General features: G+C 41.0%; 1 protein-coding gene across 2 annotated transcripts in view; it reads right to left on the bottom strand.

Moving 5' to 3' along the window:
- The window catches only part of LOC509854 (ATP-binding cassette sub-family C member 4-like), a 168448-nt gene that overhangs the window by 125513 nt on the left and 15895 nt on the right, over positions 1–27040 (bottom strand). For both annotated transcript variants that reach the window (XM_010810928.4, XM_059884490.1), the window contains exons 4-9: positions 20814–21038; positions 16779–16868; positions 15565–15728; positions 14299–14424; positions 12447–12696; positions 1439–1540 (exon numbers count right to left, since the gene is read on the bottom strand). In XM_010810928.4, coding sequence (XP_010809230.1) covers positions 1439–1540; positions 12447–12696; positions 14299–14424; positions 15565–15728; positions 16779–16868; positions 20814–21038 — 957 coding nt within the window. The remainder of the gene's footprint in view (positions 1–1438; positions 1541–12446; positions 12697–14298; positions 14425–15564; positions 15729–16778; positions 16869–20813; positions 21039–27040) is intronic.

Below are 27040 nucleotides of genomic sequence, written 5' to 3'. Positions count from 1 at the left end.
TGGGTTGCCATTTCTTTCTCCAGAGGATCTTCCTGACCCAGGGATGGAACCTGGGTCTCCTGCATTGCAAGTGGATTCTTTACCTTCTGACCATCAGAGAAGCCTGATGGTGAGGATGGCAGGTGGTGAATCAGAAGCAGATGAACATGACACAGATGGCACAACAGAGTCACAGGCATGGAAGACAGGATGAGTCTACAGAGTCTGGCACTTGCCCTGTGGTCCCTACTCTGACAGCGCCAGGGCCAGGAGGCTGCTCTGGATATCAACCTTCTGATGGAGGCAGCTCCTCCCCGAGTCCCTCCAGCCCTGAGGGTGGTAACAGCTTCTTACTATCACTAATCCCTGCATTGCCTCACTTACCACCATTTTACCCTTTTGGCTCTTTCATCTCCTATGTAACTAATCCACTGCATGGAACTCCCTCCCCCATGACGTGGGTTCTGTTTTCCTGACTACTCCACACTGATCCACGAGGATGTACACAGAGGAAAAGGGAACCAGGGGTGACGTTTCAGTCATTGGCTAAAGGGGTGCAAGGAGTGAGATATTTTGAGACTTCTTGAGAGCAGTCTCTAATGTTTTTCCTATTTGTCTGAACTTCATAAATAAAGCAAGTATTGGGAAATTGCCAATTCTCCCTGTCAGCTCACCACATAGTGCAACCCTTCAGCTGGGAATCTCTGGTGCTCACGTGCTGTCTCCTCAGGTGCCCCACCTGCTGTCTCCTCTTGCCTCCAGATGCCACCAAAGTAGCCAGAACCATCCAGAAGCTCAGGATGGGGGAGCCCCCACCCTACCCCACAGCCAAGTTCCAATCATGGCCTCATTCAGTGTAAAGTAAGAACATCAGGGCAAAAAATCTACACTGATTCCTCAAAGCCTCTGGTCTGTAGCAACTGGTTATGTATTTGTTAATTAACCCATTCAATACTACAGCATTCTGTCTGTCTACTTCATAACCATAAGTAACCCCAAAGGATATTGCCATGTTTAAAAACAGTTAAACCACTGATGCCCAAAATATTAGATCTGGGTTTTCAAGAAAAGATGTATATATGCTCTGTATCTTTTGTTTAAGGTGATCCTATTATATAGAGCAGGGATTTACATTTAATATTATGCAATAAAATATAATGGAAAATAAACTAAAATTTTAAAAAAGAATGTTATGTACTTTCAATTCAACATGTGCTAATGCTTTGAAAGCTCTCTTGAAAATGAGATAGAGAGCAACATGTCAAATGCCTTATGCTAACTTTATACTTAATCTCCATTCATTGCAAATCTTATTCTGATTCTAAGAATTTTTATAACATATTTTGAGTAAATGAGCAATTCACACTCAACAGTATGTGTAAAATATCAAAATTCTCCAATAAATCTATGTCACAGTTGTCTTTTAGCAGTCATGATCCTGCAATGGAGTGTCTCTTACCTTTTCCCAAAATCCTGTTAAATCTTGCACGTCCACGATTATTTCACCATCTGGTGGCAGCTGAGCATAGCACTGTGACATCTCATCAAGTGATAGAAAGTTCTATAGAAAAAGGAAAGTCATAGACTGTTTACACTGCAAGAATAAAGCGCAAACAAAACAACTGCTTCTCTGGAATTTGCACACAAAAAAAGTTTTATACCTATTATTTATACCTACCTATCATTTTACAACTGTATTTTATTAAGTCTTGGTTCACATGAGAAACACTATATAATATATAGTACATATTATTATAGAATATGGTATGCATAAGCATATAATATAGTATAGCATATATATAATATAGTATCAGTTCAGTTCAGTTCAGTTCAGTTGCTCAGTCGTGTCCGACTCTGTGACCCAATGATTCACAGCACACCAGGCCTCCCTGTCCATCACCAACTCCCGCAGTTCACTCAGACTCACGTCCATCGAGTCAGTGATGCCATCCAGCCATCTCATCCTCTGTCGTCCCCTTCTCCTCCTGCCCCCAATCCCTCCCAGCATCAGAGTCTTTTCCAATGAGTCAACTCTTCACATGAGATGGCCAAAGTACTGGAGTTTCAGCTTTCGCATAATTCCTTCCAAAGAAATCCCAGGGCTGATCTCCTTCAGAATGGACTGGTTGGATCTCCTTGCAGTCCAAGGGACTCTCAAGAGTCTTCTCCAACACCACAGTTCAAAAGCATCAATTCTTCAGCGCTCAGCCTTCTTCACAGTCCAACTCTCACATCCATACATGACCACTGGAAAAACCATAGCCTTGACTAGACAGACCTTTGTTGGCAAAGTAATGTCTCTGCTTTTCAATATGCTATCTAGGTTGGTCATAACTTTCCTTCCAAGGAGTAAGAGTCTTTTAATTTCATGGCTGCAGTCACCATCTGCAGTGAATTTTGGAGCCCCAAAAAATAAAGTCTGATACTGTTTCCACTGTTTCCCCATCTATTTCCCATGAAGTGATGGGATTGGATGCTATGATCTTCATTTTCTGAATGTTGAGCTTTAAGCCAACTTTTCACTCTCCACTTTCACTTTCATCAAGAGGCTTTTGAGTTCCTCTTCACTTTCTGCCATAAGGGTGGTGTCATCTGCATATCTGAGGTTATTGATATTTCTGCTGGCAATCTTGATTTCAGCTTGTGTTTCTTCCAGCCCAGCGTTTCTCATGATGTACTCTGCATATAAGTTAAATAAGCAGGATGACAATATACAGCCTTGATGTACTCCTTTTCCTATTTGGAACCAGTCTGTTTTTCCATGTCCAGTTCTAACTGTTGCTTCCTGACCTGCATATAGTATGTGTGTGTGTGTCTGTGTGTGTGTATAAAACAGATAAATAAAGAGTTCCTGGCCATGAGGCTATCTTTGTTACCTTCTCAACAGGTTTACTGGTTCCTCTCTAAGCAGAAAATATGCCTTCAAACTCCAATACATTTAGAACCTGGACAATTCAACTGTTATACTTTTGTGTTACCAACAATAAACAGGTGAGCTGGTAGGAAATTATTTCATTAATATTAACTGAATCCCACCATGTGCCAAGCAACATGGGACACAGAGAGGAACACAGAAAGGAAGGGCCTTCCCAGGCCATCAGGAATCAGGTGGCACAGGACAGACTGGGAACAAAAGATCAATGACAGAAACTCTGAGTGCAAACCCTGTATGCAATGCTTTCCCCTTTGTGTGTGTCAAATCCGTATCACTGCTTGTCAATAACTATCACTTAAATCATCATTCTAAAAAGAAAATGCTCTTAAGTTTCTACATCTTAAAAAGCATTTAACAAGCATCTTTTCACAATCACTGCCTCTTCTCCATAGTCAATGCCCTCTCTCCTCCATAGCAGGAATGGCCACACCTCCCATTTCTTGTCATCTTCTACACCACTTAGCAGCTAAATGATGCAAAGTAGCTGAATAAAACAGTCTTATAAGCTGCTACAAAGCTGAAAAACACATACAAGAAAACTCCCCCTTGTCTTGCAAATGCTAGACATAATTCAAAGGGGAAAGCTAGAGTGGTAGAGAAAGTGAACAAACAATTTATACCACTCCCACTCCCCCAAGGTCCCCCAAACTGTGAGCATGAGGCAGAGACTGCTGGCTGACCTTGAAACCTGCTCTCTTTCTTCTGAGGTAACAAACCCTGGATTTTAGCTGCATGTAGCAGCCTGGAAGGAGGCCCTCCCTCTATCTCCAGCCTCTCGAGCAGACAGGAGCAGCTGTGACTAAATCCTGGGCAGGGGGAGTGACAGCAACCAGGACCTTCTTCCTTCCAAGCCTGGGCCTTGGGGGCTGCCAGCGGGGTCAAGGTCGCATGCATTGGGTTAAAAATAAAGAAAGAACAGAGTGAGAAATTAAGAAAACAATCCCATTCACCATTGTGACAAAAAGAATAAAATACTTAGGAATAAATGTACCTAAAGTAACAAAAGACCTATATACAGAAAACTATAAAACACTGATGCAAGAAATCAAAGGTGACACAAATAGACAGAAATGTACCATGTTCATGGATCAGAAGAATCAATATAGTGAAAATGAGTATACTACCCAAAGCAATCCTAGATTCAATGCAATTCCTATCAATGGTATCAAAAGCTATCAGTAGTATTTTTCACAGAACTAGAACAAATAATTTCACAATTAGTATGGAAATACAAAATAACCTTGAAGAACCAAAGCAATCTTGAGAAAGAAGAATGGAACTGGAGGAATCAACCTGCCTGACTTCAGACTACACTACAAAGCTACAGTCATCAAGACAGTATGGTACTAGCACAAAGACAGAAATGTAGATCAATGGAACAAAATAGAAAGCCCAGAGATAAATCCACGCACATATGGACACCTTATCTTTGACAAAGAAGGCAAGAATATACAATGGAAAAAGACAACCTTTTTAACAAGTGGTGCTGGGAAAACTTGTCAACCACCTGTAAAAGAATGAGACTAGAAAACTTTCTAACATCATACAAAAAAAATAAATTCAAAATGGATTAAAGATCTAAATGTAAGACCAGAAACTATAAAACCCCTAGAGGAAAACATAGGCAAACACTCTCCAACATACATCACAGCCGGATCCTCTATGACCTACCTCCCAGAGTAATGGAAATAAAAAGGAAAAATAAACAAATGGGACCTAATTAAACTTAAAAGCTTTTGCACAATGAAGGAAACTATAAGCAAGGTAAAAAGACGGCCTTCAGAATGGGAAAAAAATAATTGCAAATGAAGCAACTGACAAAGAATTAATCTCAGAAACATACAAGCAGCTCATGCACCTCAATTCCAGAAAAATAAATGACCCAATCAAAAAATGGGCCAAAGAACTAAATAGACATTTCTCCAAAGAAGACATACAGATGGCTAACAAACACATGAGAAGATGCTCAACATCACTCATTATCAGAAAAATGCAAATCAAAACCACAATGAGGTACCATCTCATGCCAGTTAGAATGGCTGCTATCAAAAAGTCTACAAACAATAAATGCTGGAGAAGGTGCAGAGAAAACGGAACCCTTTTACACTATTGATAGGAATGCAAACTAGTACGGCCACTATGGAGAACAGTGTGGAGATTCCTTAAAAAACTGGAAATAGAACTGCCATATGACCCAGCAATCCCACTGTTGGGCGTACACACTGAGGAAATCAGAATTGAAAAAGACACGTGTACCTCATTGTTCATCACAGCACTGTTTTCAATAACGAGGACATGGAAGGAACCTAGATGTCCACTGGCAGACAAATGGATAAGAAAGTTGTGGTACATATATATGATGGAATATTCAGTTCAGTTCAGTTCATTCACTCAGTCATGTCCGACTCTTTGCGACCCCATGAATCGCAGCACAGCAGGCCTCCCTGTCCATCACCAACTCCCGCAGTTCACACAGACTCACGTCCATCGAGTCAGTGATGCCATCCAGCCATCTCATCCTCTGTCGTCCCCTTCTCCTCCTACCCCAATCCCTCCCAGCATCAGAGTCTTCTCCAATTAGTCAACTCTTCGAATGAGGTGGCCAAAGTACTGGAGTTTCAGCTTTCGCATAATTCCTTCCAAAGAAATCCCAGGGCTGATCTCCTTCAGAATGGACTGGTTGGATCTCCTTGCAGTCCAAGGGATCTCAAGTGTCTTCTACAACACCACAGTTCAAAAACATCAATTCTTCGGCGCTCAGCCTTCTTCACAGTCCAACTCTCACATCCATACATGACCACAGGAAAAACCATAGCCTTGACTAGACGAACCTTTGTTGGCAAAGTAATGTCTCTGCTTTTCAATGTGCTATCTAGGTTGGTCATAACTTTCCTTCCAAGGAGTAAGCGTCTTTTAATTTCATGGCTGCAGTCACCATCTGCAGTGATTTTTGGAGCCCCCAAAAATTAAGTCTGACACTGTTTCCCCATCTATTTCCCATGAAGTGATGGGACCAGATGCCATGATCTTCGTTTTCTGAATGTTGAGCTTTAAACGAACTTTTTCACTCTCCACTTTCACTTTCAACAAGAGGTTTTTTAGGTCCTGTTCACTTTCTGCCATAAGGATGGTGTCATCTGCATATCTGAGGTTATTGATATTTCTCCGGGCAATCTTGCTTCCAGCTTGTGCTTCTTCCAGCCCAGCGTTTCTCATAATGTACTCTGCATATAAGTTAAATATACAGGGTGACAACATACAGCCTTGTCGTACTCCTTTTCCTATCTGGAACCAGTCTGTTGTTCCATGTCCAGTTCTAACTGTTGCTTCCTGACCTGCATACAGATTTCTCACGAGGCAGGTCAAGTGGTCTGGTATTCTCATCTCTTTCAGAATTTTCCACAGTTTATTGTGATCCATACAATCAAAGGCTTTGGCATAGTCAAAAAAGCAGAAATATATGTTTTTCTGGAACACTCTTGCTTTTTCTATGGTCCAGAGGATGTTGGCAATTTGATCTCTGGTGCTTCTGCCTTTTCTAAAACCAGCTTGATCATCAGGAAGTTCACAGTTCACGTATTGCTGAAGCCTGGCTTGGAGAATTTTAAGCATTACTTTACTAGTGTGTGAGATGAGTGCAATTGTGCAGTAGTTTGAGAATTCTTTGGCATTGCCTTTCTTTGGGATTGGAATGAAAACTGACCTTTTCCAGTCCTGTGGCCACTGCTGAGTTTTCCAAATTTGCTGGCATATTGAGTACAGCACTTTCACAGCATCATCTTTCAGGACTTGAAATAATTCAACTGGAATTCCATCACCTCCACTAGCTTTGTTTGTCGTGATGCTTTCTAAGGCCCACTTGACTTCACATTCTAGGATGTCTGGCTCTAGGTCAGTGATCACATCATCGTGATTATTTGGGTCATGAAGATCTTTTTTGTACACTTCTTCTGTGTATTCTTGCCACCTCTTCTTAATATCCTCTGCTTCTGTTAGGTCCATACCGCTTCTGTCCTTTATTGAGCCCATCTTTGCATGAACTGTTCCCTTGGTATCTCTTATTTTCTTAAAGAGATCTCTAGTCTTTCCCATTCTGTTGTTTTCCTCTATTTCTTTGCATACTCAGCTATTAAAAATGCATTTGAATCAGTTCTAATGAGGTGGATGAAATGTAGCCTATAATACAGAGTGCTAAGATGCTTATATTTGTGAACATTTCTCCCCTACACAAGAACATCTCTGAGTCCCTCAACTCCCTATGCTTTGCCTCCAAGGTGCAGTCACTACCAGCCTCATCTCCATCAGGCTTCCTGCTGATTGTAGGCTTCTCCACCCTGACCCTGCTCTCCTTCAGGCCAGTGTGCAGGTTCATCCAGAAAGGATGTACATTTTCCAGGCATTTAACTATTGACTTTTGAGGGGTTTTAATTAAGTTTTTAAAACTAGATAACTGAAAGGTCAAAACTATGTAGTAAGCTGAATACAAGTGAGATTGAGCCACCGCCCCATCCACCTCATTCTCCCCACCTGTCCTAGTAGTCATTTTCATCATTTATCCTTTTACTTCTCCTATCAATGTTTATTTTTGTAAATACAAGCAATATGCATGGGATTTCCCTCTTTCTTACATAAGACATCTCTTTCCCTCTCTCTCATATATTATATGTTGTTCTGCTTTTTTTTTCTTTTGATTAACAAGACAGCCTTAAGTAGTGAGTGGTGGCCAGGAGAGTGGGGCGGGGGAGGAAAAAAAACAGCCCCGGGATAATTCCCCACCAGCACACAGAGATCACCCCATTATTTTTAAATTTGCTTAGGAGTCCACTGTATGGATGCACCAAAGTTTATCCACTAGTTCCCTCTACTGGACACTTGAAGTCTTTTCACCTTTTTACTGTTACAAACAAGGCTATGTTGACTAACCTTCTATATATCATTTTATATTTGCTTGTTTACATCTAACTATCCAGAGAGAGGTTTTTTGAAATGGAATTCCTGGATCAAAGACATACAGGTTTTTCAGGCTATTCCAAATGGACAGCGTGAATGCAGGCTCCAGTTCCAACAAGAGTCAGCTGTGCCATGCTATGAATTCTCTAAGACACTTAAGCTCCCTCTACAAGAGTTAAATCAGGAAGTTTCTTGATAGACTGCCTTGGAGGGTAATGTATTCCTCTGATAACTCATTTTCCTGAGGATAGAGCCTTGCAAACCTTTCTGGCTTTAGTCACAGTATCAGATCACAGGTTCTCTTTTGCGCCCTTGCGGGCATGGAAATAATTAGCCGCCTTAGCGCCCTGCTATGGTCTTCTGCTTTAATCAGGATTTCCCTTGCTGTCTTACAAGTTCAGTTAAAATTCTATGGACATCATTAATACATAACAACATGAACTCTTTGATATCCTCTAATACCCAGTTGAGAGGATATGGTGGCTTTCCTGGTGGCTCAGAGAGTAAAGAATCTTCCTGCAATGCAGGAGACCTGGGTTCAATTCCTTGGTTGGGAAGATCCCCCAAAGAAGGAAATGGCAACCCACTCCAGTATTCTTGCCTGGAAAATCCCATGGACAGAGGAGACTGGTGGTCTACAGTCCATGGGTTCACAAAGAGTCAGACACAACTGAGCAACTAACACACACACACATACAGAGTGAAGTAAGTCAGAAAGAGAAACACCAATACAGTAGATTGACACATATATATGGAATTTAGAAAGATGGTAACAATGACCCTAAATGTGAGACCATAAAAGAGACACAGATATAAAGAACAGACTTTTAAACTCTGTGGGAGAAGGCAAGGGTGGGATGATTTGAGAGAATAGCATTGAAACATGTATATTGCCATATGTGAAACAGATGACCAGTCCAAGTTCAATGCATGAAACAGGGCATTCAAAGCCGGTACACTGGGACAACCCAGAGGGATGGGATGAGGAGGGAGATGGGAGGGGGGTTTGGAATGGGGGACATGTGTATACCTGTGGCTGATTGATGTTGATATATGGCAAAAACCACCACAATATTGTAAAGTTATTAGCTTCCAATTAAAGTAAATTAATTAATTTTTTAAAAAAGAAAGAGTCTGGGTCCCTAACACCACAGAGGATCACACTAACCATGGAACTTATTATGAGATGAATTGGATCCCCACAAAAAATGATACACTGTGGTCCTAGCACCAGTTACCTCAAAATATGACTTTGTTTGGATATTTAGTTGTTGTAAATATAATCAATTAAAGTGAGATCACAGAGGAGTAGGCCCTGATTCCAATATGATTGGTGCCCTTATGAGAGATGCAGATACAGATATGCACCCAAAAAACAGTTACCCAATGAGGGAGACAGAGGCTGGAGTGACGGCAGTTACAAGTGACGGAATGCCAAGGATTGCCTAAAATCACTCAAAGCCTACAGAGGCAAGAAAGGATGCTCCCTTATTAGATTCAGAGGGATCCTGATTCTGCTGACACCTTGAATTCAGACTTTTATCCTCCAGGGTTGTGAAATAATGCATTCCTGTGGTTTTAAGCCACCTGGTTTGTGGTACTTTATAACAGCAGTGCCAGGAAACTCATTCAGAGCCTCACAGGATTCTTGCATGAGAGAAAAGCAAATGACCTGTATAAGCAGCTTTAACATGGGTACCTCTGGGACCCACAGGCAAACCGAATCCTTACCAATAAGTGGGGAAACTGAAACAAGCATGTGAGGATGTTTGAGGAAGAAAACGACACATAAACAGTAATCTACTACCTTAAACATCTTGACACCCCATCTATCATGCCTCAGAGTCATAAATGTGATTGAAAATTTCTACTTCAAAAGAAGAATGGGTAAAAACTGAATGTGAAAACCATTGTGAAGAAAAAGAAAGACAGGATCCTTGCATTACTCTCAAACACCTGCTGGTGGAAGATGTGATTCATTCATTCCTTCCTCCTCTCATCCAGGCTCACTGAGAACCAAACATGAGACACAGAGACTCCTATCCTCCCTGAGCCCATGTCCACCAGGAGGCAGGATGGACAGACAGTGGTCTGAGACACGTTTGCAGACTTTCAACCACCGCAGCCTGAGTTCTCTCTCCAAGCCACCTCTCCCATCATCAGCCAGGTACCAGCTCTCACCTGTTCTGACACAATTCACATCTTTCCTAATTCTCTTTTCCTTTTGAAACAATATAATTTCAGAGTCTCATTCACTATGAGTTATTTCAATAATGCAACTTTTCCTTTTCTGGTTCCTTCCCCAGTCCTCCCCAACACCACTGACCCCACCCCAAGACAACTCCCTCCTGATCTCCTTACAGCCCCTCTGAGAGTGTCCACAAGCTTAACACTCCCCCCCACCACCCACCGCAGTGACCTACCTGCACCTAAGTTCATGTTCCCCAGGCAGCCTCTGCCTGGACACCCTGAATACTGACCCCATCCACCTTTCTGGGCCCATCTCAAATACTAACCTTACTGAAACAAGTTCAGGATATCCCTAGCTGGCACTGCCCTCCCTACCTCTTATTCCCTGGAGTAATACTAAGTCACACAGAGGGGAGACACTACATCATTCGTGTGCTTTTACAGTCCCAACTACAGCTAAGACTGAGCCTCTCACTCTCAGCCCATTGTGGGTATCAGCTAAAGGAAGAAACATATTGCATGCCTGTTCAAACCGTCCAACCACTGACTGCATGGCTACAGTCTTACATAGTCTACAGTAATACAGGAACAAGCAACAGGTGATGGGACTGGCTGGGACCTGGGACCCTCTACCGGAGTGCTTGCACCTGGACAAACGTCTCCTTGAGCAACAAAATACAAAGAAATCATAAGGGACTAAACATAACTGCATGCATGCAAAGGCACAAACAGTAAGATATGAAAACACAAGCCAACTGCTATTTCTGAGCTTTTGGGAGCAAAGAAGGGAACTGCATATGATCTTGGCACATGGCACCTACAAGACAGTGGGCAGATGACATAAGTCACCCCTGAGGCTCAAACCACCAAACCTCCCCCACCCTTACCCCACTTAAGGAACTAGCCCACCCTATTGAGTCAACCGGGGGCACCAGTTTCTTGCTTTTATACTTTGTGCTGCAGCACAAGCCTCAGTAAAGCCTTGCTTGAATTTCTCGCCTGGCCTATTATCAACTTCTATTGATTAAAAAGACCAAGGGCCCTGGAGAGTAATGTATATGTTATATATCTGGTCGAGACAGAATCAAATACAGTTTCAGCTTAAGCATGTAACCAAGACATCAATACTCAGTCTGTGTATACTAGAATAGAAATTCCTCACTTTCAAACACAAAAGAAAGAAAAGGAAAATTATGCCCTAAGTGAAGAATTAAATTTATTGAGCACTTGTCCACAAATAATACCTCTGAGGCAGACAGATGTCACAGTCTTCCAAGGGTTAAATAAGACCCCGTTCAGTAGATGATCAGCTCATAAAGGCACCAAAAATGCTGGCTGGATTTTTCTCCAGGACACAGTCTGATGAAAAAGCTGAAATTAAATGGCCATTAGCCAGCAAGTGCAGACCCAGAAGAGATTATGCAGGAAAGTATAAACGTCAGAACTGCAGCCACAAAGACTGACTTCCCAGTGGCTGGTAATGGAAATCCTAAAGCTGCTTTGTGAACAATATCACCTCAGAGAAACATTTGCCTGGATATGAAAGTTGCTGAAGACTTTTGGTGCTTTGAAGTTGCGATCTTTTGCAATGCTATTGGAGTCATTCAGTGCCAAGACCATGGGTCCCCCTTCCTCACTTAGAGAAAAAGAGAGAGACTTTTTGGGCCTAGAGGTTATAGTAAATCATTCGTTTTCACAAAGCCCATTTAGTCTTCATTTTAAACAGAAACACTTGAGAACCTCCTGTGGGCCAAGCCCTTGTCTTCGTGATAAAAATTATTTACCCCTGACTATTTAGGGACAGTTAGTTTAAAAAAGGAGATAATAGGTTTGGTGGGAATCACATGTTTGAAAGGAAAAGGAAAGCTAGAGACAGGCTTACACACTAAGTAAAATAAGAACATACAGGGATCAGAAATCAATGAGAAAACATCTGTGGGGGAAAGAATCCATTTTTAAACACAGAGAACTAAGTGAATCTGAGGCCACTTTTCCTGCCCAGGGAACAGGACTTCTCAGCAAGTTGCTCCCCTTCCGGCACAAAAAGGAATCCTAGTCACCCCAGGACTGTGCACAGCCACTGCTTAGTCATTCCAGTCAGCACAGCAGATGCATCTGTTCACTTCTGGTTTTAGACATTTCAATCATTCTGCAGCCATCACTACAGATGAAGAGCATGTGTTGCTGCTATTTATACTACTGGCCCTAAGCAAGCATGGATCTTATGATACTTTTAATGCACTTTACCTAAAAAATACAGACATTTTGGAAAGACTGCCAGCTTGGCACTGAAAGAGTTAAATCTAACCTAACTGGCTCACAGTGACACCACATAAAAGGAGGCATTTTAGGCAAAATCTGCCTATAACTTAAAAGTTATTTTACACTAAACCTTGATTCTTTGGATGCTGATGATGGCCTCTGACACCTTCTCGATGGCCATGGGGAAGTACAGGGTGCTTGAAAACCGCAGAGCTTCGAACAGCATCACCACCATGAACACTTGGCTGCCTGTGATCAGGTTGTCAAGGAGCTCATTGCTGATGAAGGTGACCAAAATTATGCTTTTGCTCACAGCGAAAAATGATGCCAAATTCATGCCCTTAAGGTAGGAACTTTTCAGAATCTTGGAAATTTCCTTCCTGGAAAAGAAAGTAGAACTTAAGTTTTATAAGAACTATCAACATATAAGACATGGATTCAGTGCCCCATGTGAGTGGCCCCTTTCTAGGGAGTAGACACAGATTGAGATTAACCATCCCTCACATCATGGAGACATTACACAGTGCACACCTGGGGCTCTGCCTGGTACCAGGACCACACACTTCATCACCACTTCAGTCTTCCAAGTACAAGGAGGCTTAATGTCACACTTTCAAACATTCTGGGTCAATCAGACGGGGTTTGAACATTCATTCAACAAGCATTCATAATCACAAGTCCTGTGCTGGGCTCCACACAGAAAGACACAGCCTGTCCCCTCCAGGGGCTCATGAACTTGTGAGAGAAGAGAATAAGACACCCCAAAATTGTGAGACACAAAGACAATAGATAGAGGCAGTCAGCACAGCCCACACAGGAGCCCAGAGCAGAGGCGTGTACTCCAGAGCAGTTGAGTCAGGGCAAGTCACACACACGTGGACCCTGAGAATATGAGCTGGAGTCAGTCAGGCTTGGCGGTGGCCAGAGTAGAAGGAAGATGGGAGTGTATTCCCAGCAGAGGGAGGGACCCCACAAAGGTGCAAAGATGCAAGGTGGGGTCAGAGAAATGCTCATCAGACATTTAAATGAAAGATGAAGAAGCATCCTACAAACATGAAGCAAAACCAAAGGAACAGTATTTTCAAAGCTCCATTTGAAATGAATAATAGTGATTCATGAGGTTTCCTGGTGGTAAAGAATGCACCTGCAGTGCAGGAGACATGGTTTCAATCTCTGGGTTAGGAACATCCCTTGGAGGAGGAAATGGCAACCCACTCCAGTATTCTTGCCTGAGAAATCCCATTGACAGAGGAGCTTGGCAGGCCACAGTGCACGGGGTCACAAAGAGTGGGACATGACTGAGCGACTAAACATGATGATGATGAAGAATAGTGATTCATACAGTTTGGCTCAACACAGGTACACCCAACCTCTATAATCTCCCCATTTGTGCTCCATCAACATGTTACAATTTTAGTTTGAATGTCATAGTCTCAAATACTATCTTAAAAGCATTGTTTATTGGAATTTGAGGTATTAAGAAGTATTCAGAATTTCATTTCTATATAAGTAAGAAGCATATATATCTTTTACCTTGTAAAAATCGCTCAATCATGTCCAACTCTTTGCAACCCCATGGACTATACAGTCCATGGATTCTCCAGGTCAAAATACTGGAGAGGGTATCTGTTCCCTTCTCCATGGGATCTTCCCAACCCAGGGATTGAACCCAGGTCTCCCACATTGAAGGTGGATTCTTCACCAGCTGAGCCACCAGGGAAACCCTTTTTTCCTTTGAGAAGATGGTAAATGGAAAAGCCGGTTAAATGACATCTCCACTATTTTACTTAACCCTCCTGCAACATGTAGGGGATGCAGTGAATAGCAAGTATTTAAATTCACATTAATGTGAAAATGAACTTAAATACTTATTTGGTAAGACATCTAAAGCTTTCAGTAGAATGGGAAATAAAGCATGAAAATATGGAGTGATTATATATATATATATATATATATATATATATATATATATATAAACTTACCTTCTTAATCTGGTAATAAGGCCTATAAATGACTTTTCCCACACATTCATTTTTATTGTTCTGATGCCAGTTATGGCTTCATTCATGGTCCTGATCCTGTCATCTGTGAGAACAGCGGTCTTACTCCTAAGGAGACAGACGTGAGAGATGAGCCTTAGTGACCACAGCCCAACTTTCCTCAGCAACAGCAGCAGTAGTGGGCACGGGGGTGTGGCTAGGAATAAAATTATTCTCTACAGCCCTTTTGTACTTAGAAAACAGGCAGGTCCTACTCAAAGTACAAACCGAGAAAATGGTTTCAATTAGAAAGTTAACCATTCAGCCCATTTCAAGAAGTAACTTGGAGAACTTGCAGCATCGGCCAAGGAAGACCTAAAATGAGTCAGATACAAACTGTTTGCTCAATGAGGTCATGGACAGGCAGAGAAGGCAGAAAGGCACCCGAATCTACCAGGAAGACAGTGGCTTTGCTATAATAAAATAGAAGTGAAGTTCTGAGGAGCAGAAAAGATGGGGCTGTTAATTCCAACAGGAAAGGAGAACAAGAAGAGCTTCAGAGACCTGGTAGCACTGGAACAGGGCTGCAAAGGATAAGGAGCATCTCTCCACAGCAAAGACAGGAAAGGGAATTCCAAATACAGAAAGATGCCAAGCACAGAACCACACCCATATAACACACACAAGAGCTCAGTGAGCTTCAAATAGCACAATATCTCCATCACTTGACAATCACCCACCTCCAACCCTCTGGGACCTGCTTCAGGTCTAACTCATCACCAGAAGGCTCTTCACCACCAGCCACTTCTCTGTCACATGTGCTGCTGTAAATGTGGGGCTTTAAAAAGGCACTTGAAGATCAGCCTGGCCCTTGGGGTGCTTATAACTTAATGCAAACATGAACAGAATACCTGAAAAGGCTCCAACACAAGTATAACAAAAAATACATGCAGTGAGAAATGGGCCTACAAGATTATGACATTTTAACAATATTTAAATAACTTGGACATGGGCAAATTCTGCTGAAGGACACTCTATTTATTCAGATATGGTGCCAAGAGGAGCCAGTGAATGTCTTCCCTGTTCCTGTTTCAAGATCAGCCTTCAGCATAAGGCTGGAGCCTCCAATGGCTAAGCCTGAAGGGTCTACAACCCACACAAAGAAGAGATCAGAGAAGCATTTGTCTTGTTTTTCAACAAAAGCATCAAGCAGACTGTGGATGTTACCAATTACATATTATCAATTTTTAAAAGAAGTGTTTCTCTTACCGGAGTGATGAAAACAACTTCCCGAAGCAGCTTTGCAAAAGCAGAAGAATAATGAGAACCGCCATCCCAGCAAGACACGATATTCCTATTTCCATCCAGAGCAGGGCGGTCACTGCGATAGCCTGCAGTGGCCCCACCCACAGATAGTGCAAGAACATTGTTACCTTAAGAGAAAGAAAAGCCTTCTTGGGATGGTATAAAAATAAAACCACAAGGACACAGTGTAGAGACACTTTGCTCTGAAGGAATAGCCAGGAATTTAAATAGAAATTATCTCAGTGGGCTTTAAACCTGTTGAAGCAGAAATCCAAGCGTCCACCCCAGGTGACGCTGTTCCAGGGCAGCATAGGATCAGACTCAGGGATAGTCAGGGAGGACTCTACTAGCAGCACTGAAGGAAGATGTTGATTTTGTCTACACCACAGATGAGCTCAGGACTTCCTCAAATGCTTCTTGTTGCAGAATTTAGTGCCCATTTCCCTGGGGCTCCCCAACACTCCAGGAAAACTTATATTATGGTACCCACTACTCTCTCCAGCAAATACTTATGTATTTATCTCCCTGATAGGCTATGGCTTCTATAGGACAGAAACTAAGCTTTATTCATCCCTGAAACTGAGCATGGACCTTACTTCATGTTTGATGAATGAATACTTGAAGAGAAGTGTCTAGTGCAACACAGATCTGACCAACAGTTACAATGCTCTGGGTCATGTGATCTATGCCTAAGGTCAGTGGAAAAAAAGAATGTGGGGGGAGACAACAGAGGGTAGGTTGTGTCTGGTTGGGGACCATCCACTTGGCATATTCCTCGCAGGCTCCTGATGCAGCAGGCACTAAACAGGGTTCAGGGGAAAGAACACTCCCTCTCACCAGGCCTTCATCATCCAGAGGACAAGGAAGACAGTCCAGCCACACCAACACCATGTGCCAAGAAGGGCCACTCCAGGATGACCCCTAGGAACACTAACCAAGCCAAGCAAGAATACTGTTGCCTATTTATTATCAGAAAAATAAAATTGTCTTTTACTGAACAATATATATAATTGCATCTAAACTGCACACAGAAAAATGAAAGTTGGATAAATAGAACCTTTGTCTTACATCCGTGATGGAATCCTGGCCAAAACCAAACCCAGGCATCTGGCATCCCAATAATCTGAACCCAGTGAGAAGGATGGGAAATGGAAGAGGAGCCCTCAGGGCCAGCTTACCTGGTCAAACCTGTTCACATCGTTGGACAGCAGGTTGACAATCTGGCCTGTGGTGGTCTTCCCCATGGCCGAGCTACTCAGGCAAAGTGCCTGAAATAAGAAAGGGAGACAGAGAACTGAATGCCTAAGTCATCTTAGAACATTACGCAATGGAGCATGTGTTCTGGGGTCTTGAGTGGTGTCAGCACCAGCAGGATGACCCCTGACAGCAGGGCTCTAGGGACCCTCATTCAGCCTCTAACTCCTCAGGGTGGTGGCAGCCCCACCTGCAAGGAAGGCAAAGGGAGGAGCAGCAGGAGGTAGAAGCAAAATCGCCCCCAAGCCCCATTTCAATGAACTTGGACCTGTCTGAAGGGTAAAGGGTGTAGGTTTACACTTAAGAGACAACTAAGTAACTTTGAGCCAAATTAGATGAGAGTGGAGAGGCTGCCTTAGGTAAGAAATTTGGACACTTGGACTATAAATCTAGACTCAATTATTAATTCTGTGGGTGACAATATTTAAACACTTTGGGTTTAGTATGTTCATTCTGAAATGAGCAAGTATAATGTCCAAAACACTGTTCCTTTGAGGAAGCTGTTTCTTAATGTCAGTCTGCTGACTCGATAAAAAACATAACCCGTGCTGCACAATCCCTTTATTTAGTAAGAAAAATGCCCTAGAGATTTGAGGAAACTGAGGAGACACCAGGAGGTGCCACAATAGACCATGAACTGGAGCCATTGATCCAAACAAAATGTCATAGTTTATAAAAACACTTTGTTTACTCCTGAAGTTAAAGAAGAAAATCAGTGATCAAGTGAGAATGTAAAATGATAAAACCACAATGGAAGAGAATATGGGCGTTTTTCAAAAATTAAACTTGAAATTAGCATACAATACAGCAATTATACTAGTAAGGATATACTCAACAAAACTAAAAATACAAACTTGAACAGATAATTTGTACACTCATATTCATGGCAGCGATGTCCACAATAGCTAAAAGGTAGACACAACTGTCCATTGACAGATAAACAAATATACAGAATGTTGCATAGACCTGCAACAGAATATTATTCAGCCTTAAAAAGGATTTAAATTCTGACACCTGCCACAAATGGATGAACCTTGAAGACATCGTGCTACAGAGCATAAGCCTCACACAAAATACCAAACACTGTAGGATTCCACTTACATGAGGCACTAAAATAGTCAAATTCACAGAGAGAAGTAGAATGGTGCTGGGTGAGGGGACAGGGGTTGGGGAGTTAATGCTTAATGGGCACAGAGGTTCAGTTTGGGAAAAAGAAAAAGTTCTGGAGATGAATAATGGTGATGGCCACCCACCAATGTGAATGTACCTAATGTCACTAAATGTGCACTTAAAAGGAATGAAAATGGTAAACTTTATGCCGTGTATATTTTACTAGAATGAAAAAAAGATCAATGATGAAAAGCCAAAAGTAACTTTACCAAATCTGTGGCAACGTATTAATAAGTAAATGCTAGCTCATTTTTATATACAATACTTCCCTCACAATCATGCAAAATTCAGCTGCAAAGAGCACAAAAATGCTGGATGGGCCATTTTAGGAGTGGTAGATGTGCAGCCTTAGAGATCTTCTGGAGACATGCTCAAACCTGGAATCCATGGAGAGGACAAAATACAGCTACAAGCTTAGCAGCCACTCCATTTCTAACACTTGACCTGATTTCTTTCTAGGACTAGGGATCAGGAGGTGGGGCCTAAGATGAACTACAAATGTTCAGAGGGACCTTTCAGAGCTGCTCTGTAGCACCAGTTTTTGGGCCCTTAAGATTCAACCCACGTGTAACCTGAAAAGAAGTGTCTTGTTTCTGAAACAACAGGACTCTCAATGCAAGGCTGTGCACAAGGAAATTTGTCTTTCCCAGGTTTTTGGAATTTCAGGTTATGTCTACCGTATAATCTCCACAACTTCAGACTTCATATAGGAACCATCCTTCAAGTATAATTAAGCCAGCAAATGAACATCTTGGAAGATGTTTACATTCATATAAGCCAATGTACCAGGTAAGATCACATTTCAAAAAAAAAAAAAAGATCACATTTCAAAAGAAAAAATTTCAAAGTGTTAGAGGGAAAAGGAAGAAAAGCAGGTGGACAATGGCTCACCTGTGCTGCAAAGAGTGAGCTTTGATTAAACCATCACCTCACATCTAACTTAAGGTTTTCGCAATGCAGTTCTGGTAAAATTTCATAACTTTTATGAGTGTTATGGAGAAGGAAACGGCAACCCACTCCAGTATTCTTGCCTGGAGAATTCCATGAACAGAGGAGCCTGGCAGGCTAGAGTCCATGGGGTTGCAAAGAGGTGGATACAAGTGAGTGATTATCACTCACATGAGATCAGCATGATCTGAAAAGAAAGGCATTTAGCCAATTTGTGGGGACATATGAGTATCCATCTCCTAAATGGTTAAAGATGCAACAGAATAACAAAGACGATGATAAATGACAATGAAAACCCCTGACTGGAGTGTGCGGGCACCACTGCAATTTCCACATCACCCAGAAGGAAAGCAGCCCAGATGTTGTTACCAAGCAAGAAAGTGAGATGCCAGGTCCCCAGGTTCACACAGTCCCGAGATGTACAAGACTCTGCTCACAGAAAGATGTGATGACATCTCATTTTCTGCTGATAGAAGGATTCTGAAGAAATAGAAGCTCTAGATATGTAACAACTAAGTAAAAGAAGTTGTATTTTCAATTTAAGCTGTTCAGTTTTATTTTTCAATGGAGAGTTTATTTATTAATAAAATGTGTATATATATAAGATTACCACATGATACTTTGATATAAATACACATTGGGAAATGATTACTATAGTAATACCACTTCAAGTATCCACTATCTAGTATAGTTATCCTGTTTTATATGTGGTGAGAACACTTAAGATCTACTCTTTTGGAAAATTTCAAGGCTACAATACAGTCAAATAAGGATTTATTTTTAAAGCAAACCATCAAAGGCAAAGAGGTATTCCGGATCAAGTTTATACAGAGCCCTTCAGCTCTTGACACTGATGTATCTGTGGCAATACCTTTGTAAAGATACCTGAAATCCTTATTCTTTTATACTAGTTTAGACCAGGGTAAACTATGGAATAATTTCATGGCATTCCTCAATGCAAAATCACTGAACACATTAAATCAGTCTTATTAAAAGTGCTATGATGCATACTAAAGATAAAAGGAAATATTGTATTAAAATAGTTTAAATGAAGAGTAATAAATTATCTCTAGAATGAATAAAACAGTGTAAAATTTCAAGTTTTCTCTCAAATACCCTACTATTTTCTTTAATATACCATTAACAACAATTACATCTATAGAATATAGTGAGTGAGTCTATATTTGGCATGAATTCTCTTTATATTTTTCTCTAACATAATTATATTGAATATAATGAAATGGGTCTTTTAAAATTATAATCATTCCCTTTCTCAAATACATTCTCTGCTTCTAGATATAGTTCTATAGATCCAATCTCTGACATTCACTTTTAAATAAACATTTGATGTAAATTAAGATGTTAATAAACAAAAACAAAAAATTTCCATAAACAGCTCTATGGTATTTTGGCATGAAGACAATGAAAATCAATGATATGTTGGTTTATTTTAAATAATTTGATATATTTATTTGATATGTTTGATATATTTATTATCATTTGGTATATTTATCAAAATACTTATTTTTAAATATTAATTTAATATTTAAAAATACAATTTAATATTAATTCAATACTACATATTTAGTGGGTATTATGCAACAGCCTATGGCTTAAAGTTATCAAGGGCAGCCCTCACTTGATCTCAGAAGAAAACTTTTCATTATTTATTGATCAAGTTTGCTTCAACAACAACAACAAACTTGGCTTGATGCAAATAGCAAGCTTCTCTGGGAAGGTGTAAATGATCACAGTTAGGAAATTTTTAGTTTATACAGAACTTTCTCCAAATGTTTCCGATGCCTCAAGGGAGGTACACAGTTGTACCGAGCGACACTCACCTTGCGGTAGATCATATGGCACACGGCTACTCTCAGCCTCATCCCCACGCGCTGCATGTGGTAGAAGTACAAGTGGTGCAGGACGGCCCACACGAGCACGCAGGCGCTCAGCCCCGCCGCGTAGCCGTAGGCTATGTGCAAAGCGGCAGAATCGGTGGGATCGTAGTTTTCAACATAACTAATCATTTTCCCCAAAAATATGGGTTGAACTACTCTGGTACCTTCCTAAAAGAAAAAAAAGTCTTAATTAAAATGTCAGTTTTTCTTAATACAAGGCTTACTTTTATTTTATTTTATTTTATTTATTTGTTTTTTTCAAGCTCTGGGGCAGCACTGTGTTCCCACCAAACATAGCTTCATGGAAGATATCCCACTGGTCATATGACATTTTGTGGCAAAATGAATAACCTCACACACATTTTATTTTATTTTTATTTTCTTTTCTTTTTAAATGTTACATAATTGTATTAGTTTTGTCAAATATCAAAATGAATCCGCCACAGGTATACATATGTTCCCCATCCTGAACCCTCCTCCCTCCTCCCTCCCCATACCATCCCTCTGGGTTGTCCCAGTGCACTAGCCCCAAGCATCCAGTATCATGCATCGAACCTGGACTGGCAACTCGTTTCATACATGATATTTTACATGTTTCAATGCCATTCTCCCAAATCTTCCCACACTCTCTCTCTCCCACAGAGTCCATAAGACAGTTCTATACATCAGTGTCTCTTTTGCTGTCTCATACACAGGGTTATTGTTACCATCTTTCTAAATTCCATATATATGCGTTAGTATACTGTATTGGTGTTTTTCCTTCTGGCTTACTTCACTCTGTATAATAGGCTCCAGTTTCATCCAGGCTTACTTTTAGCATTAGCATGTTAAAAATACATTTTGACAAAATGCTACATTCATGGCTAATTTAAAAGAAAAATATGCAGATCCACTATCTCCTATAAGACAAGTGACAAACAGTTTAACCTTAAGGCAAAATTTTACATGCAAAGATATGAAAGCCTTAGTGCATCATGCTTAGTGCACATGGATGCTCAGTAAATGTCACAACCAGGCTCAATACCAACTGAGCGTTAAGATGGCAGAAGAGTAAGAAATCTGCTTCCATATGAAAAAGCCTGCTGGCAGCCTGCCCCTGTCCCCTGTACTCTCAATGTCCCAGCCCAAGAGAAAGTCAACCTGGTTCACATATGGGAGACATGCTATTATCACCTTCTTCACGAATCTTTACAAACTGAGACACTGGCACAAACACATCCACCCTTTTCCACCCCAAACTCCACATGTCTATAGATCAAGAGAATGGAAACCAGCTTCGGTTGGAGTACCACAAAGAAACCAAGCTTGGCAGCTCTGCAGGCTCTCAGCTCCCAAGAGCAATGCCTCAATATGCCTCTACCCCCTAGAAGCTGGAATGTTCCTTGGAGTAAAGAATTAAACATGGTGGAGGCCAAGCTAAAAATGTATGTCTTCTGTAGTTCTCCATACAACATCCACTACAGTTGGTGGGTTGGAAGAAATGTTCCCAATCCTCTCTTCCCCAAGGCTAAACCAACTGGCTCAGGGTGCACTGAGGCTTCCACCCTGAATAAGATTTAGGGAAAGCAAGTTTCTTCCCCAAACAAAAAGGCAAAGAAACAGCAACACTGACCCACCCTGCCAAACAGACACTTCACCCCACAACCTGCTTTCTCTCTCTAGTCACTTCCTGAAGCTCCCCTTCTCCACAGGTCCCCTTCCTTCTCCACTATTAAGGAAAACCAAACACTCAAAGAATCCAAGTCACCAAAAGTAAACACCTTGGCCCTCAACATCATTTCCTTCACAAACTTCTCAAAAGACAACATGCCAAAATTTTGGAAATCTTTCAGGAACAGGGCTTTTCCTTTTTGGTAATTCTACCTTACTAACACAGACAGGGTAAGCAACTGACAAGTTTACTTTGATAGCTCTCTTTTATCTGTCTGTAACTGAGGATCCCACAAGAGGGAGGGAAGGAGAATTCATAACACCAAACACCAAAATAATTAAGCATTTTCTGCTCAGCCAGCTAGTGCCTGATCAGGATATTTACCAAAAGATGGCTCAGTTCCTCATATGGGTGTCTCACTAAACCTCAGTATTCCTGTCTTGATCTATACACATGCATGCACACACACACATTCACAGGCTGTACCCACTGCTTCTCCTTCCATGAAGTCATGGAGATTTTCATCTGCTATAGAGGATAAAGGGAACACTAGCTGAAGTATAAGTAAGATGATCAGACCTAACTAAAATGATCAGTTCTCATACATTTCCACTGTTCTCATACATTTCCACCGTTCTCATACATTTCCCATCCATCCCAAAAGGCAGAGAGAGCTCATGGAAGAATCCCTCACACAGTGGACTGTCAATCACACTGTTTATAGTCTCCTGAGATGTAAATGTGGAGGCCCACACAGAGAAGCAAGAACAACAAACTGTACACACGGGCAGTCCCAGCCCAGGCATGGCCAAGGGCAGTCCAGTATTGCAGCCACAAACCACCAGAAGCCCCGCAGTAATATCTGCCATCCCAGACTTTCCCGAAACTTGTGATTCTCTTTGGGAATCAGTTTCCTGTTACTCAGCACTCTATTTGAGCTTAACATCCTTGTAATTACAGGAGAAATAAGAGTAATGACACTCACCAAACTAAATATGAATAAATGAAACAAATCCAACAAAAAAGAATGTAAATAAAGGCAGGTCACTACTGCCTAAACATATGTGGACTTTTTCATGATAAACAGTATTTGATAATCCAGTTGAGGGATTTCCCTGGCGGCCCAGTGGCTGACTCCATACCTCCACACTCCCAGTGTAGGGGATCTGGGTCCACTCCCTGGTCAGGGAACTAGATCCCACATGCTGCAACCAAGACCTAGCACAGCTAAATAAATAAATATTAAAACAAAAAACAAACAAAAAGTTGAACTAACAGCCTCAATAAGGTATAATGCCAGTTAATGGCCCATATCTTCCATTCATCTGTCAATTCTTTCTTTTTTTTTCTTTTTCTTGATAATGATTATTGTTTATTTGGGACAGAAATTTTCAAAAAGATAAAGGTTTTCAAACATGAACTGTTATTTTGATCTGCTGTAATTTGAGGGGAGAGTCATTTGCTATTCTTAAGCACTATTTTGGGACTTCCTCCGATGGCCCAATGGAAAGGAATTCATCTCAATGCATTAGACACAGGAGACGCAGGTTTGATTCCAGAGTTGGAGAGATCCTCTAGAGTAGAAAATGACAACCCACTCCAGTAGTTTGTTAGGATAATCCTCTGGACAGAGGAAGCTAGTGGGATACAGTCCATGGGGTCGCAAACAATCAGACACAACTGAGTGACTGAGCACACATGCACAACTCTGCCTCCAGCAAGGAGCAGCCACGGCAATTCAGAGAAGTGATGAAAAGTATAACATACAAGGAATTTCCATTCTGGCATAAGTTGCAAATATTGAAAATAGAAAACTGATATTATAGCCTATATGAAAAGTAACAGCAAGTAAAGAAGAATTTCCAGTAATTTCTCTCAAAAAAAAAAAAAAAAAAGAAAACAAAATAGTAAATAGCGCAAAACTGTGAAAACAAATTCCCAAAGTACATATAGAGAATAAGAATACACATATTAAATATGATTCTTCAAAGCTTCCAGACACACAGGACAGGAGTTACTGAGACCGTCAAAGGTAGACTGAGTAAACCCATCCCCTCCACACACAAGGAAAGGTTAGAGATAAAGAGTCATTTAACAGGAGAGCCGGCAGCAGCATTTGAAATCTGTAAGTGTTTCCATTTCTGGCATTTGGTAAAACTGGCTGAGGCAAACCAGGTGAAAGATTTTCCAGCTGCCAGAAGATTAGCTCCTGCATATGCTCGATGTTCTATTCCAAGTTTTAACTCCAAATGAAACAGTGCTGTGAATCCCAAGGAAAGGTCCAATTTCAGAACACTCTGCTTGTCTTGGAGAGTCTCTCAGAGAAGCAAGGAGTGGCTGTGGCTCACCCTGGGGACACAGACACTGATAGCAGCATTCCCAGGAGCTGCCCCCACCACATGTACACTGGTGTGGGCAGACACCACCAAGGAAATCTCTCATCTCTACACTCCAGATTCTCACCTTCAACTAATAAGAAATAAAGCAATTGAGAAAATATTCATTATCAACCACAAATCTAATGAAACTAAAACTTTATTGATCAGCAAGAATGAGGTCAAACGTTGCCCCCTTAAACCCTTCCTCTTTAACATCAATCTATGACCACCCTATGATTACTCTCTCCACAAACTGAGTATAGTTCTTCCTCTTTCACAAGACTTCTTCACAACTCTGAAATCATAAAGGATCTTTAAAAGAGCCTAATTTAATACTACAATGTTCATTAATCAAGGTTCTCAGAGAGTCTGAGTCTCTGAGGCAGAATTTAGTTTTTTTGGAGGCCATGCCATGTGGCATGCAGAATCTTAGTTCTCTGACCAGGTATCAAATATTGAGGCATCTGCATTGGTGGCATGGAGTCTTAACCACTGGACTGCCAAGCAAGCTCGAGTTAGACATTTCTTGACAAGAGTCCTTGGTATTCAGCCTTCTGAAAGCACCTGACATTGGGTTCTACCTCTTGCTTCTTAGGGTAACTTCTTGCATGGCTAGGTTAGATGCTAGAACTTCCACAGTGGGTAGAAGTCCTCCTCCATGTTAACGTTTCTCACCCAACTTCCCCATATCTCATTCACGGAAAACACACACACACACACACACACACACACAAATAGAAACAAGCTATCAAAGAAAAATGCTTCAGTAAAACATTCAAGCAGAAAAGAGTGAACTTGTAGGAAAAATGAATAGGCAGTTAATCTTTAGAACTGGGGGAAAGGTGACAAAATGTAGAATTGAGAAAAATTTAGAGATAAGGTGGAAAAACACTGAATCTGGGGGAATCATAGCCATCAGGATTCTAGATATCCTAGCCTTCACTAGTCTTTTACACAGTGGTCTTCATCCTGACTGCACCTTAGCATACCTGAGAGGGGATAAGTGCCCTCTGATGCCCGAGGCTCAGTCTCCAGAAACTGGTTTAGATTCAATTAATTAATTAGGGTGGAGCCTGAAGATTCCTCACCCTGTAGATGCTAGATGCAGAAACTAACCCCATGTAAGCATCTGCTAACCTCCACGCTTGCACTGGCATGTCATCTGAGCCTGAAATGGCTACAGACCTGCTCTGAAGGAGTTACAAGGATCACAAAGAGTTTTAACCAGAGTCCCATGGCACATTTCATGCTTCTAGAAAAATTCTTCTAAATTCAAGTCCAGAGATTATAGTGATGAAATTTAAATTTTTCATTTTGTACAATAGGAAAAACAAAATGTTCAGAAAAGACAGTTTTAAAATATGAATAAAACATGAATTAAAATTAGCCTGAAAAGTTATCTCTAAAAGGAGAAGGAGAATTGGAATAGATCTAACAACGATATCAGCCTTCTTTAAAAATAGCCTTTTCTTGATTTTGGAATCATGAAAACATTATACAGAATTATAATTATAAAGCAGCTAATTTTTTAAAAAGCAATTCCTAAAACTTCAGAGTAAAATTAAACAAAAGTACCTATATGTATACCCAATGGTTCTTTTTTATATGGCTCTGCCAACCAACAGGATGGGTATGTATTTTGGCACTTTTGTGGAGAGGGTGAGCTGTATGGAAAGAGTAACATGGAAACTTACATTACCATATGTAAAATAGATAGCCAATGGGGAATTTGCTGTCTGGCTCAGGAAACTCAAGCAGGGGCTCTGTATCAACCTAGAGGGGTGGGATGGGGAGGCAGATGGGAGGGAGATTCAAAAGGAAGGGCATGTATGTATACCTATGGCTGATTCATGTTGAGGTTTGACATAAAACAGCAAAATTCTGTAAAGCAATTATCCTTCAGTTAAAAAGTAAAATTTTTTTAAATAAGTAATTTCAAAGAAAATAATTTGAAAACACATTCTTTGTGTGATACACCCACCTGAATACAGTATGAACTGCAAAAAAATAAAAATCTTAAATTGCTTTCAGATTGCTTTCACATTATAAGGTAAAACAAATGAATAATTATGCTGATATCATTGAGAGTTGGGCTTAGACATAGGACTAAGAATAGATGGTGGGAGGAAAGAAATACAGAT

This window comes from Bos taurus, unplaced genomic scaffold, assembly GCF_002263795.3.
Source record: "Bos taurus isolate L1 Dominette 01449 registration number 42190680 breed Hereford unplaced genomic scaffold, ARS-UCD2.0 Leftover_ScbfJmS_713, whole genome shotgun sequence".
Classification (NCBI taxonomy): Eukaryota; Metazoa; Chordata; class Mammalia; order Artiodactyla; family Bovidae; genus Bos; species Bos taurus.
The sequence above is the reverse complement of the archived record's forward strand: the minus strand, read 5'-3'. Positions and strand labels throughout refer to the sequence as shown.